The sequence below is a fragment of the Glycine max genome, chromosome 15 (genome assembly GCF_000004515.6).
Source record: "Glycine max cultivar Williams 82 chromosome 15, Glycine_max_v4.0, whole genome shotgun sequence".
In the NCBI taxonomy this organism is placed as follows: Eukaryota; Viridiplantae; Streptophyta; class Magnoliopsida; order Fabales; family Fabaceae; genus Glycine; species Glycine max.
Window position 1 is genome coordinate 6,350,260 of NC_038251.2, and position 14,491 is coordinate 6,364,750.

The window sequence follows — 14,491 nt, forward strand, 5'->3', positions numbered from 1 at the left end:
TTAGTGAAAAATAATATTCTAATTAGAGACGTAAATGTCTTTATCAGAAAATACAACCCTATCTTTATTTCCTTTTCATATTTATTTTCAAATTCTTTCAGTTTTCTCTATTTTTGATTTCTTTGTCAAACTAAACAAAATATTCATGTTCTTTGTTTAAATTTTCTCTTTTTATTTCTTTTTCAAAACGAAGTTTTAGGATTTTTATATTTTAACACTTTCTCTATTTTACATTTTTTTACCCTCCTTTATTTCTTTCTTCCTTTTTTTTAACTCATGTTTTATTTTTTCCTTCTCTTTCTATCTTTCTTTCTTTCCTCATCTCACACCCTTCTATTGGGTGTGGGACAAACATCATTATTAGTTTTAAACAAAATGTATTAACATTGTGTCATCTCAATGTACGACAATACTTTTGGGCATCTCCTTGCCATTTTAGCCCTTGTAGAAGTACGCCATAACCAGGCTTTGATTCTGATATTCGGTTGTAAGTGTGACATACATATTGCTCGACATTAAAATGGGCATAGCCTGCTTAGCCCAAGACGATATGAACAAATGGACCCCAAATAAAGCGAAAAAAAATTATGCTCGAATATAGGTAATGGGCTAATGGCAGATGTGGAATTCATTTGCCGCAATATCCGTTAAACGTAGATAATCCGTATATATATATAGATCACATTATACGCACATAATAAACAGGTTACCCTGCTAACCAAGAATCTCAGTGTAACATTGACTATACTAAGATTGCATGCTTATTACCCTAGGTAATTCTGCAGCCTCTTAACTCATCCAACTCACCAGCATTTTGGCAGAATGCAGATATCAAAAAATACACCGACAAAAACAGAACCATTCAAAACCATATATTCAAACATAGAAAGTAATGACTAATCAAAGGCTTTCATTCAACCTTCAACGGTTAGCTACTATAAGCATATCATCTGGTGAGATACAAATCAAACAAATGTCATCAAGAGAGGAACCTGCTATCTATGTAACAAGACACGAAATAATGTTCCAACAACTGAGCTTTACATTGATGCGAGGAAGTACAGAATACTGCCAAATACACTGGAGATAGAAATAAACTAAGTAATCAAAATCCACACTAGATGAACATCATTAACTCTGGCCTACTGTAAACATTGCTATGCTCATCCTCCAAGGCAGGGTATGCTGCTACAAGAGCATCCTGGGCTCCAATATAGAGAGAGTTGTAGATCTTCCAATATACCTCCCTAACTTTTCGTGCAGGGTGGAACAGTCCTTGTAGACAATAATTAAGAACAACAGCGGCTCCCAACGCTACCCTCATCCCTTCAATTGCTTCCATCACTGCATTAATCACATGAGGAGAAGTTTCAAAAATGTTTGGCCAGACATAATTCAACAAATGTACCAGTGCATCCTCACAACCCAAACCAGCCACTCCCAGAGCCATGTGCTTCACAGCAGAAGCAGCTGTCTGCCTGTGAACCAAATCCCTGTCCATAAGCGCATCCTCAAGCAAAGGAGTCACAGCATAGATGTAATCCTTTCCCATTTCACCAATGTACTCAAATAGGAAAGAGAGGGACTTGAGCACACCATTTTGCACATTAAGTTCCGGCACACGATACTCGTTCATCAATGCTGGTAAAACTGTGAAGGGTGAACATGTTTCTGCAACAATTGCAATGGCCACAGTTGTGCAAACACGGTTCTGCCTCTCCTGCACCTTGAGATTATTCAATAGGGTTGCCAAGACATCTTGTGGTCCAATGGCTTTTGCAATATATCCAAAAGTGTTAACTGTAGCTCTACGGATTCCCTTCTTGTGTGCTTTGAGCATCTCAAGCAACTCAAAACAAATCCTCATCCACTCTCTTGCTGGTACAAACTCAGCTCCACGGTCAGCAATCCTACCAACAAGGTCAATACAATTCTCCTGAACTTTCTCGTGCCTATTCTTCAAAATCGGAGTCAACCTGGGAAGTAAATCCTTAATAGGTGGAGTCATCTTTGTCATACCGATAACATTGACAATTGACTTGAGAGCTCCCAGAATTGATCCTAAGACTTCAGGATACTCTTCTCCCAAATACTCATATAAGACAACACCAAGATGACCCATCAATTGTTCCTCATGGCACTGCTTCATGACAACAGCAATCCTTGAAATGAGATCTGCTGCTTGCTGTCTCACCTTTGCACTCTTGTTGTTCAATCGCCACTTGATAGTACCACAAATCTGAGGAAGATATGGTTTCACTCTCTGCCCAAGTGAGTTTACAACTGCACCAAACCCATTAAGCATCACATTAGCGTCGTCACTGGTCTGCTCTTGGAAGGCGTAAAGAATACCATCAATCAGAAGCTCTTCCAGCCGTGCATCAATATCAGATGCCCCCAAGTTAGTAACCACCTTCTCAATAGTCTCCATAACCATACGCCTATAAGGTTCACTCTCATCTTTAAGATCTTCGACAATTCTACCAACAATATCTGCAACACCAACTTTGTTTGCTATCTCCACAGTAGTCTCCACAAGTTGCTTATAGTTTCTTCTATCTAGAGCCATCCTCCTAACCCAGAAATTCCTGAAAAACTCAGGCAGGATATCATTTCTAATATATTCAGCTTCCACACCCTCAGTGCTCACACACTGCTTCACCACTTTCAGAACAATTTTCTTCATTTCTTCATCAGGTGACTGGAATTCACGAATCAGAATGAGCATGACTTCCTTAGTATAGTAACTGGCATACAGGGCTTCCATCAACGGAATAATAAACCCAATTGCCTTCAGAAATGCAGCCAACACCTTCCCACGGTGTTGCCTAATACCCTTCCACAGTGGCTTCAAGACAGAGTCAAAACTTTCAATACCATAAGGAGCAGCAGCCTCAGCAAGTGCAGCAAGAGACAATGCAGTGATCGTTCTCACCTTCTGATTCTCATCATTCAGTCCATGCTCTATAATTTCCACAAGAGATCTCAGATGTGGCAACACCGCACAACCAATTAAAATGGCAATCTGCTGCACAATCTTAATCCCAGTGTGCCGAGCTTGCCATGATTTCTTACTCTGACAAACAGCCTTCAAGAACGGCAACAGTGCAGGAATACCAAGAGCCGAAGCAACAACACTAAAGGCCCTAGCAGTAGTGTTCCTAACATATTCATCAATGTTATCAATATCAGGCCGCATAGCAGCAATCATAGTAGCCAACCCAGCAGCTTTACTAAGATTAGATATTATTTCTCTGCCCTCCACACGGGCATAGTAGTCTTCATCAATCAACAAGGGTTCAATAACAACAAGAATCTTATGCACAAAAGGCCGTACCAATTCATCTAACTTATACAAAACCCTGTCAATTACCTTAACCAAAAGATGTCTCTCTTGATCCTCCAGTGTAGGCTGCATGAGCAATGGCAAAATCCGGTTAAACAACGGCCCAGCACCAAACTCACGAGCCTTATCAGTAAGCTGCCTCAATGCAGTCTTCCTCTGCGGTGGCGTCCCATTCTTCACTTTAAGCAGAAGCTTCATAATCTTCCTTTCCTTCTGCTCATCCGGCGACAACTCCTCTTCATTCTCCTCATTCAACAACGCCCCAAAGTACTGGTAATCCTCAGGCTTCATAAATGGCAACCCACCAGGCGCTTCCTTTGGAACATCAAACTGCTGCCCACGATTCTCCTCAGGAATCTGATAAAGAGGAGTCCCCAGTGGTGTAGGAGTAGCGAGAAGCTTCCTCGCTGGCGTCCTAATGGGCACATACGAAGCAGGGGGATCCAAAACCTTATACCCCTCTTGAGGAAACATAGCATCAAGCTCCTCATCAGTCAAGGGGCGATTCCGCTCTTCAATATCCCTCTCCCACCTCAACAAATTGTACTGCTCCGGCGTAATGGAGCCTTGTAAAGCCCCAGGGGTAGGAGTAGCGAGTTCAATACCACCAACAGGAGTAACACCAGGAGTATAAGCAGCAGCAGGAGTCGCACCTGGCAAAGGAGTAGCACTTCCCATAGTAGCAGGAGTCTCATCCCACCTTGACCTTTGCCTCTTGGGAGTTGGAGTAGCCATCCCAGAAAGCTTGGGAGTAGCATCCCAAGTCATACCAGCAGGTGTGGCACCGGGTGTAGCACCACCTGCACAGGAACAAACCCAGAAAAAAATGTTAGTGGGGACATAAAATTAACAAAGAAAAACAAGGGTGTAGCAGTAACACTACCTGCAGGTGTTGCATCAGAATCCGCAACTCTACCAGGAGTGGGAGTCTCATCCCACCGGTTCCTCCTCCCAGGCGTCGCGTCAGTAACCCTCCCCGGCGTCGGGGTGGCATCCCACCGCCCCGGAGTGGTGTCCGGCATGTCCCAATCAGATGTTTTCGCCTTCTTCGCGGCCGCGGCCGCGCCGGCACCACCGTCATCCTGAGACTGGTCCCAGCGGTTCCTCCTCTTCTGCTGCTGTTGAGGCGGCGCGTCCTTGGCGGCCTCCTCCTCCTCCTTCTTCTTCTTAGCGATGGCTTTCAGAGTCTCCTCCTTCTCCCTCTTGAGAGCCTCCTCGCGCATGATATCGGCGTAGGTCCTCACCGAAGGGTCGGGGGTCTTCTCGCCGGCGGCAAAGGGGTCGTGGCGCTCCGGCGAGATGATCTGGTTGAGGCGGCGGCGGCGGTAGTCATCCTCGCGGTCGATGATGCGCTGCGGCTTGCGGAAGCCGATGTCGTTGTCGGAGTCGGGGGCGGAGGGCATGTCCTTGAGAAGCGACTTAGGGGCGGTGTAAGAAGCCAGCTTGCGCGCGACCTCGTTGTCCATGGCGTCGAGATTCTCGTCGTCTTCGTTGGCAGGGATGGAAGTGAGGTAGGAGCCCTTGTCGCTTCCGCCGTAGAGATCGGTATCAAACGTGACGGAGGTGAGCGACGCCAGTTGCTGCTCCATTCGCTTCCGCTCTTCCTGCGTCTTCGCGATCTCGGGGTCCACCGAAGCCATGATGATGCTTCGAACTCCTAAAACCCTAGACACAGAGAAAGAGAGAGGGAAGGCAGGGTTCTAGATTGATGGATGGATTTCGATTCGCAAAATGGATACAAATTTGAAAGAGAAAGAAACCCTATGCAGGTTACTGAGTCAATGTTAAAACACAGATTCAGATATAACACAACAATGCGAGGAATGGAACCGACATATGCGTTTGGGCCAGTCTGCCCCAATTCTTCTATCTACAAAAAACCTTCTTGAAGCCCAAGTCCATTCCGCAAGTTAAGGTCCAAGTCCAATCTACATTATTTATTTTTTTTCTTACACGATGTTCAATTGATTTCTTCATTCCATTCCATATGAATTGGGTTTTTGTAACAAGTTCACATCTTTGGAAAGTGCTTTTTTGTGGATTGGATTTTCTTTTTTTTGTTGTTGTCTAGGATATATATTATTTTCAAGAATTAAATTTACAATTAGTATTTTATGTGGATCACATTATACATTTATTAGATTATTACTAATATTTATATAAACCTTGTTTAAATTGATATATTTTAAACGTCTTTTTCGTCATCCACAAGTTTAATCGTATAAAATTTATACAAATATCAATTAATCACTTGACTGATGAAAAAAAAATGCAAATATGATAATTTGAATTTGAAACTAAATAACAAAATAAATTTTAGACGAATCTTTTTTTTTATATGTAAGAAATATAAAAAGAATAAGACTAATGTCCATATTGATGTGGGACTCTCAACACATCCCCTCAAAAGATTCTTTTCTTTGGCTGAGCTAAAGGCTCATTTTCATCCTAGCAGAGAAGACATCCAAAAGGTTCCCTTAAAAATCAGACCTATCCAACTATATAAGCACTTATCATGTTCGTTAAGCACTCGATGTGGGACTCTCAACAACCCAGTCCAAGGCTATGCAAGCTTTACAACACATGCACGTTTGACTGTTAGATTACCTGGTCCTTTTATACAGATGCACTCACAAGTCAATGCTTTTCATTCTAACTAGAAGGACTAATAGAAATATCAAAACTAAAATCTGACACTCGTTAACAATGATATGATGACTGCACCAAAATAGAATTCACAGTGATGGAATTCATTCATCCATACATAACATAACATAAACTACCATATCGCCCCTTTATTATTATAGTGCTATTTGATCTTCTCCTTTCTTTGTTTCTGATTTTCTATCTAAGCCATAGAAGAAAAAAGGTAAAAGACCAAGATGCAGATTCCTCTTGTGCTGACTGGAAGGTTTAGTCATATATACGATACAAAGATGTTGTTGGTGGGTCAAGCACTCAAGCATCAGTGCTAAAGAATGAGGAAAATGGGTTGTCAACTGAAAACTCATTTGTTTCTTCTTTTCATTGTCTGGGGATCATGGTCATTTCTCTGTTATGATCTCCCAAGTGAGTACTCCATATTAGCCCTTGAAATTGACAAGTTTCCTTCGGAGGAAGGGGTGGTTGAGCTGTTTCAACGATGGAAGGAGGAAAACAAGAAGATTTACAGGAACCCAGAAGAAGAAAAGTTAAGGTTCGAGAATTTCAAGAGGAACTTGAAATACATTGTAGAGAAGAACTCGAAGCGAATTTCTCCTTACGGGCAGAGCCTCGGATTGAACCAGTTTGCTGACATGAGCAATGAGGAGTTCAAGAGTAAGTTTATGTCAAAGGTGAAGAAACCATTTAGCAAAAGGAATGGCGTGTCTAGTAAGGATCACTCTTGCGAAGATGAACCTTACTCCTTGGATTGGAGGAAGAAGGGTGTTGTGACTGCTAGCCGTGAAGGATCAAGGCTATTGTGGTAAGCTTCTATAGTCCATATACACCAATAGATTTGAAAAGATTGATGATGATTTATATTGTTCTATTATGGTTCTCTGCTTGTCAAAACTCACTACTCTAATTTAATATTTTGAACTTCGATCAGTTTTGCATATTGTAAAAGTATTTCTTATTCTATTTTTAGGTAGTTATTGGGCATTTTCTTCCACTGATGCCATAGAAGGAATAAATGCAATAGTCACCGCGGACCTTATAAGCCTTTCCGAACAGGAACTTGTGGACTGTGATAGTACTAATGATGGATGTGATGGAGGCTAGATGGATTATGCTTTTGAATGGGTTATGTACAATGGTGGGATCGACACAGAAACTAATTATCCATATATTGGTGCAGATGGTACATGCAATGTCACAAAGGTCTTCTTTCTTACTTAATATTATGACTAAGTCCTGCCTTTCTTTCCTATGTTATTTGCTTGTGTTTGTAGACCACGTTGTATTTCTGTATGCCTAATTTATTAAAATAAAAAAATTCTTGAATTAGGAGAAAACAAAGGTTATTGGCATTGATGGCTACTACGATGTGGGGCAATCTGATAGTTCTCTATTGTGTGCTACAGTGAAGCAACCCATCAGTGCCGGTATAGATGGCACTTCATGGGATTTTCAACTATACATTGGCGTAAGTGTTATTTTATTTCCTAGTATGTTTATTTGACCATTCACTATTGTAGAAGTAAAAACCAGAAAATGGACTTTGCTTCCACAAACAAGTCGTTTTCTGTTTTCTTTTTTAACAGGGAATCTACGATGGCGATTGCTCAAGTGATCCAGATGATATTGATCATGCAATTTTAGTTGTGGGTTATGGCTCAGAGGGTGATGATGATTACTGGATTGTGAAGAATTCATGGAGAACCTCATGGGGAATGGAAGGGTGCATTTATCTTAGAAAGAATACTAATTTAAAATATGGTGTGTGCAATCAACTACATGGCCTCTTATCCTACCAAAGAGCCTACTACACCATCCCCAAGTAGTCCTCCATCACCGCCGCCACCAAGTAAATGTGGACAATTCTCATATTGTCCAGCTCATGAGACATGTTGTTGACTTTATGAGTTCTTTGATTTTTGCTTAGTCTATGGTTGCTGTGAATCTGAGAATGCTGTGTGTTGCATTGGGACCGAGTTAGAGATGGACTTTGTCTCCAGGTATGAGATATCATGTCTATATTCTAGCCTCTTCCAATTGGTAACATAACATTCTTAATGTAATTAATGTTGTAACTATACTCGTAAATTTGTGTCATGTAGACGCATGGAGATTTAGTGGGAGAGGCTGCAAAGTAAAGAAAGATGGGAAGGCAACAGTTACCATGGACTAAATTTGAACAAACAGAAAAGACATATCATCACCTTCAGATGAGGAGGAATGCTTTTGCCGCACTGCTTTGAATCTAATTTTTTCTCTGTAGCTAGCTCTAATGAATAGTAATTTATGGACACCCAATATGTTATATATACGACACCTGGTGAGACAAAAAAAACAGAAAAAATATAGGTATTAGAGGTTATATTATATGATTTGACATGAGGAGAAAAATAAAGAAAAATAATGAGTGTTAGAGGTAGTATTTAAAAAAATAAATGTTTATGTACCATTTCTCATCTCATGTTTAGATTTTCTCTATACTGTGTACCACCATGGACATGGATTATATCTATCTTTGATTTAGTTTCTTCTGCTTCTTTTCTTTTTCGATAACAATTCTTCTGCTTCTTAATACAAGAAGAATGGCACTAAATATCATTTTGTTTGATAAAGTTAATGTTGTTCAAGCATTTGTTAGCCTAAGTTGAAGATGATGAGCGAAGTATAAACTTGATAACGAAAAATCTAATTACACCATGCATGTATAATTATTAATTTTATTAACATCGTCAAAAACTTTGAGGATTTTATTATTATTACACTTTGAGGAAAAAAATTGTTTACAAAGAGTTGTATTACCTTTAATTATGAGTATTTTTCGATCAAATTTTTATCATGTTTTATTTTAAAAAAATTACGAAGAGAGGACATTGAAGGGAGGTTAACAAAAAGAAAAGCTACAAATAATATTAAAAATTTAAATACAAAATTTGTTGCAATTACGGCTGGAGCATAGCTGAAATAGTATCTCATCTAGTTTTTTTCTTTTAATCCTAGAACTAGAACTGTAGTGAGTAAATAATTGTAGCCTCCACAATTTTAAGAAGAAATGACGTAAATTTCTAGCTTTCCTTTCAAGACCCTGCATGATTAAGATTAGCATAAACTTAAATTACTGTACTTATATTTATTGTTCTTTGGACCCTGGCCAATTTGACACTTTCTTTCATCATTAAAAAACATTTATTTCCCTTCAACAACTTTTGCAATAATTATTCAAGACTTGTTTGCTTATTAAAAATTAATCGCTGCGATCCCAAAAATGGAATTCATTATGCAAATATTGCAAATTTCATATGCTTAATTGTACCTAGCTAATAATCATAATTTCATGCTTCCACATTGTCTCATCAGCATTTAAAAGCTCATTTCCCCCTTCAAGTGCAATAATCCTAGTCCATTTTGTCGTTCTTTCCGACCTTTCCCGGTTCTTTGGGCAAATTCGTCTCCAACCAAGAAATTGCATGTGTTTGCTCCAACAAAAGAAGGCATACATGAGTGTAGCATGTTTGCCTTAGCTCTTGAGAAGCTCAAAAATCATGGTTTGGAAAACCAAGGTTCCAAACTTGAAATCAATTATGCTAATAATTGTTGCGATTATAAAAATGAAAAGAGTTAACGGAGAATCCCACTCTTTTCCTATTTGTTGAAAGGGCTTCAATTCATATTAAATTTTCATAAAGATATTGAATCTATATTTGTTAATTGTTCGTAAGAAAAAAAAAGATTAGCTAGGGTACGCCCAAGCTAATCAACTTTCATTAAATTAACACTCACTTCCACATATTCAATATGGAGAAAACCGGTACAATTCAACTTTTGACAAAAGAGCTAGATTTCCTAAATTTATGCTCAAAACAACAGCCAAATATCTAGGTTTTTCTAACACGTCAAATGTAGCATTGGACGGATACCTACATGAGTGTGTAGTACTGGTAACTAAATCAATTATAATTAATTTAATTCGTTTAAAATAAAAATAATTAATCAAACTAATCCGAACACTTTAATTAATTTCTATCAGATTTTGATATTTATTTGATTACTTTGATGCCATTCTATGCTTCATGGACTTTATTTTTTTATTTTTGAAGTAGACTATTGGCGCTATTATAACACCTAAGAGTGAAAAGACACACATTTGTCTGCCCGGAGCAAAGGGCAGTTAACTAACGCCAACTCTTTCTGCTGGGCTTTACATCGACACGTGGTGGTTGGATTTTCAAGCCAGTAACCAATTAACGATATAATTGTATTTTTTTTTTATTCAGACTTGTGTAATTGTATTATAAAGCAACAGAAATATGAAAATTTTTAGTATTTTCATATATAACATTGATTTGATATTTGAGGGGGCTCTGTGCTTAATTGCTCATTCCTTCTCATTGGATGTTATCCTCTATTCCTATGTTTGGTAGAGAGACAAAAAAATTAAAATTAAAATTTAAATTAGAGGAAAAATTGAAGAAAAATTATAATTTTTTATTTTTGAAATTAATTTTTTTAATTTTATATTTTCTTCAATCAAATAAAAAAAAATATCGTTATACATATTTTTTTTCTCTTGATTTTTTTTCATTTCACTTTCACTTCTTTCAAAACATCTATACAATAACAAAATCAGTCTGTAATGATGCTACAGACTTATTAATGTTACACAATAAGTTTAGAATAAGAAAAAATTCAACTCTAAATTACAATTGTATTTATTAATTGTCAACATATTAATGAAAGACAACCAATAAAAATCAATTTCTAAGATATTCTAGTTAATTTCTTTGTAAAACGCTGTCAAAATGGAAGCTGACGATAACTTTTTAATTATTTCATAAATATACTTAACATAATTGAAGTTTGATTTATTTTTGTTTTTACATTTTAGAAACATCATTAATAGGAAAAAAAATCTTTTTTTGTTACAGCTAGTAATCTTATTTGATGCACAGTCAATAAATGTGACTAGATGATAGAGCTATTTCAATTAGTATATTATAATAGTTTTAGTAAATCCACGCTATTTGTCATAACAAAAAAAGTAAATACATGCGATGTATAATCCCATTGATTGAGCCCTGCAGTTTTCAATTTAAATTTTAAATTGTCGTGTAGGAAAATTTAATAAAATTATATAGTTGAAAAAAATAACATATATTAATGAAATCAAGGATTTTATTAGTAAACCAACAAATCTTATGTTATGAAATTATTAAGGAAAATGGTAAGTAATGTCCTAAAGATATTATTTGGCATATTAAAAGTGAATTTTTTTTATTGAAAAGTATTATTAAGGCATCCAATCGTAGTTCTATTGTATACCAAACATGATTTCTTACGTAGAATAAAACATTATTATTTTCAAGAAAACAATAAAACATTATTATTGATTTTCTTACCAATGTCCTTAACAAGATCCAGCTATTAAAAGCGTCGAACACGGCCATTAATTATAAAGTCGAAATTTTTAATAATATAGTACTAACATGTCATTAATTATAAGGTAATATGTTTATATTTAATGAAAATTTAAGCTTTAAAATAAATAAGATTTCAAGATGCCCATATATTTGTATTTACTTTCTACGCATGTGTTTGAAACGTGAGGTTTAATTCTCTATTCTAGGGGTAAATTTGGCATACAAACAAGATTGAACACTTAATAGTAGTTATAGAAATCACTCAAGATTTAAACATTGTCGCATCGAATTCACGGATATAAAGGAAATAAATAAATAAAAAGACAATTAATTAACCCGCTTACTTGGGTCAGAGTTAAATTCCACAATCTCTGCTTTGTACAATTTGAAATGTTGTTTGGCATGTGTGGAATTTTGTGGTGCACATGGTAATGTTGAATACATAATTATTTTGTGTAGCCTTTTTTATTTATCATTCAACTGCAATGCTTTGGGTCAACCGTTTTCTTCTCTGCGTTGTTTTCGTGAGAAAGCGGAAAGTAGTTGAATTAAAGAACAAAGAGGGGGCGTGAGGCACGTACCAGTCAAGAATGGCAGACAACAACCATCTTCGTGGGACGTAAGAGCTATTTTTTCTAATATATATCATTCATGTTCCTTAATCAATCTGTGTCCCGTCATCTAAGGACTAGCTTCGATTAAGTCTTTTTATTTTAAAAAAATAAGAATCATGTCAATTATATGGAATTAATGAATTATAATAGTACTATACTAGTGGAGAAAAATAAAATAGTAGTCTTCCTATTGAATAAATGATAAATAGTATTTTTTTTTTCTTCCTTAAAGCGTTCAAATTATCTAATAGGCCGTCCTACTTGTACGCCATTGTGGAGCTTGGAAATGTAAATATTCAATGAACTTTTATGTAAAAAGATAAAAAGAAGTCAACATGTAAAATATGTTGTTAAAAAATAAATGAATTATATATATAATTTCATGTTACAGTTTGTGTCAAATTGTAAATTGTTTCTGGTTTACTCTCTTTATTCTGCACCCAAAGAAAAAGTATTTTTAAATCAAATTTTATAAATTAACTAACTATTATTCAGAGCTTAGATCAGATCCAGATTGGTTAGGATTTGTTTCTCCCAATGTAATTTAACACGTTCAAAATATTTACCAATAATAATAATCGTACATGATTGTCTCACACTCGTGTATCATTTTACAGTAACTATCAAATAAAAATAATTAGTGTGATAAATATATTTTAATTATTTTTTATAATATTTTTTACGATTATTTTTTTATAATATGAATTTATAAACGTTTGGACAAGTGAATTAAATAATGATTAAAAAAGAAAGACAAGTGTATTAAATGTGTGTAACCTACTGATTACCACAACGAATTATTTCATCTTGTACTAAAACCAGAGACTGAATCTAGAAATATACTAGCGTTTCATTGGACTAGCATCATGATGATCATATTAATTAATCAACTTAAAAATACAAATCAAATTATTTAAATTAGTTTGGACTTATTTGATTAATTAGTTTTTTTTTTAATTTTGACAACTATTACATAATCTACAACTATTACATCAAAGTATTTTTTATATTTTTTTCATTTATTTGAATCTTTTACTATCTTATATTCTATTGTTATCGTGTATCTTAATTTAGTTTTTTTTTATACATCTTAATCTAGTTGTTTTATTATGTAAATGTTTAACATATTTTGAGTAAAAAAGTTAAAGAAATGCGTAAAGTAAAGTGATAGTTGATGACAAAATCTAACATTAAGTAAAATTAATAATTAGCCATTAAAAAACAATAAGTATTTTTACTTTAATATAAAATTAAAATTTTATATAAAATAGGCAATAAGTAAAGATAAAATTTTAAAAAATAGATAATTTTTTTTATTATAATCCGATGACTTAAACCAAACTAACTCAATGGATAATTATTTTAAAAAATATGTAAAGTGATAGTTGATGAAAAAAATCTAATATTAATTAAAAATCTCTTATCATGTATCATAATCCGATTAAGGATAAATGTCTACGAAAGACATTATTGCTTTTGAAAAAAAACAAGATCAAAGGAACAAACTTTTATTTTTAAGAAAAATCTTAAAATCAATTTCATATTTTAGAAAAATGAAATTTCAAACTTGAAGAAATGTATACAAAAGGATTAAACCATTTAATATTAATTTCCACCAATGAGGAAGTGGTAAAACTTTCTATCAGAATTAAGAGATCACTAAATGCTTTTCCATCTTTAGAATTAGGTTTTAAAAGATTTTATAGAAAAACATCACAAGCATCACAACTAACTTCCAAATGAATAAGCAATTAAAAGGTAATGTAAAGAGAACAAGAAAAACCATAAGGTAACACCTTCGCAAAATGATTTCCGGACACATAGGGTTATACAACATAAGCATGCATCAAAAGAGTCAGTTTTCTCTACTTAAAAGGGATAAAAAAAACAAAGTGGAATACATTGCTATTGAAACAATAAAACCAATTGATTTTGAAAACAAAAGCTACCATTAAGGAAAAACACAATAACATAATTGGAAAACGAGTTTAAACACTTGAACCTCTACCAAACAATTTTAATACATAAGGTTAAAACAAACATCTTCATTCTCAAAGAAGAAATCATTTTAGACAATATCAAATAAGTTAAAACATGTTTTCACGATGAGACACAACAACGCATATATAAAACAAGATTTGTAAATCTGAAACCTTTGTAAAATCACTTTGGGTAAAATGGTGAAACATCATTTTTATTTAAAAAAATCAATTTCAAACTACATAAACATGTTAAAACATTGATGGAAACAAAGAGAAATAACCACGAAAAGATAATAGAAATATCATAGATTGTAAAAAAGAAATCTCATTAAGCACATGGGCCTAAGGATTACAAGCCTCAATATATTCTATCTTAGATAAATTCTCAATCTAGGGAATCTTGACCTCACTTAGTCTTCATCTATCATAATCCCTTTGATCGATAGGTCACAGACTCAAGGGTTCTCACATGAA

At 35.2% G+C, this 14,491-nt stretch overlaps 1 protein-coding gene and 1 pseudogene across 1 annotated transcript; one reads left to right on the forward strand and one right to left on the reverse strand.

Moving 5' to 3' along the window:
• Nucleotides 1-1,024: 1,024 nt before the first annotated feature.
• On the reverse strand, nucleotides 1,025-5,128 carry LOC100785889 (splicing factor 3B subunit 1). Its single transcript, XM_041009941.1, has 2 exons — nucleotides 4,230-5,128; nucleotides 1,025-4,146 (listed from the first exon to the last, which is right to left on the reverse strand). Exons 1-2 carry the CDS (start codon nucleotides 4,984-4,986, stop codon nucleotides 1,118-1,120), a joined length of 3,786 nt encoding a protein of 1,261 aa, XP_040865875.1. The 5' UTR covers nucleotides 4,987-5,128; the 3' UTR covers nucleotides 1,025-1,117.
• An 895-nt stretch (nucleotides 5,129-6,023) lies between these two features.
• Nucleotides 6,024-8,536, forward strand: LOC100786403 (cysteine protease XCP1-like; annotated as a pseudogene).
• The last annotated feature ends 5,955 nt before the right edge of the window (nucleotides 8,537-14,491 follow it).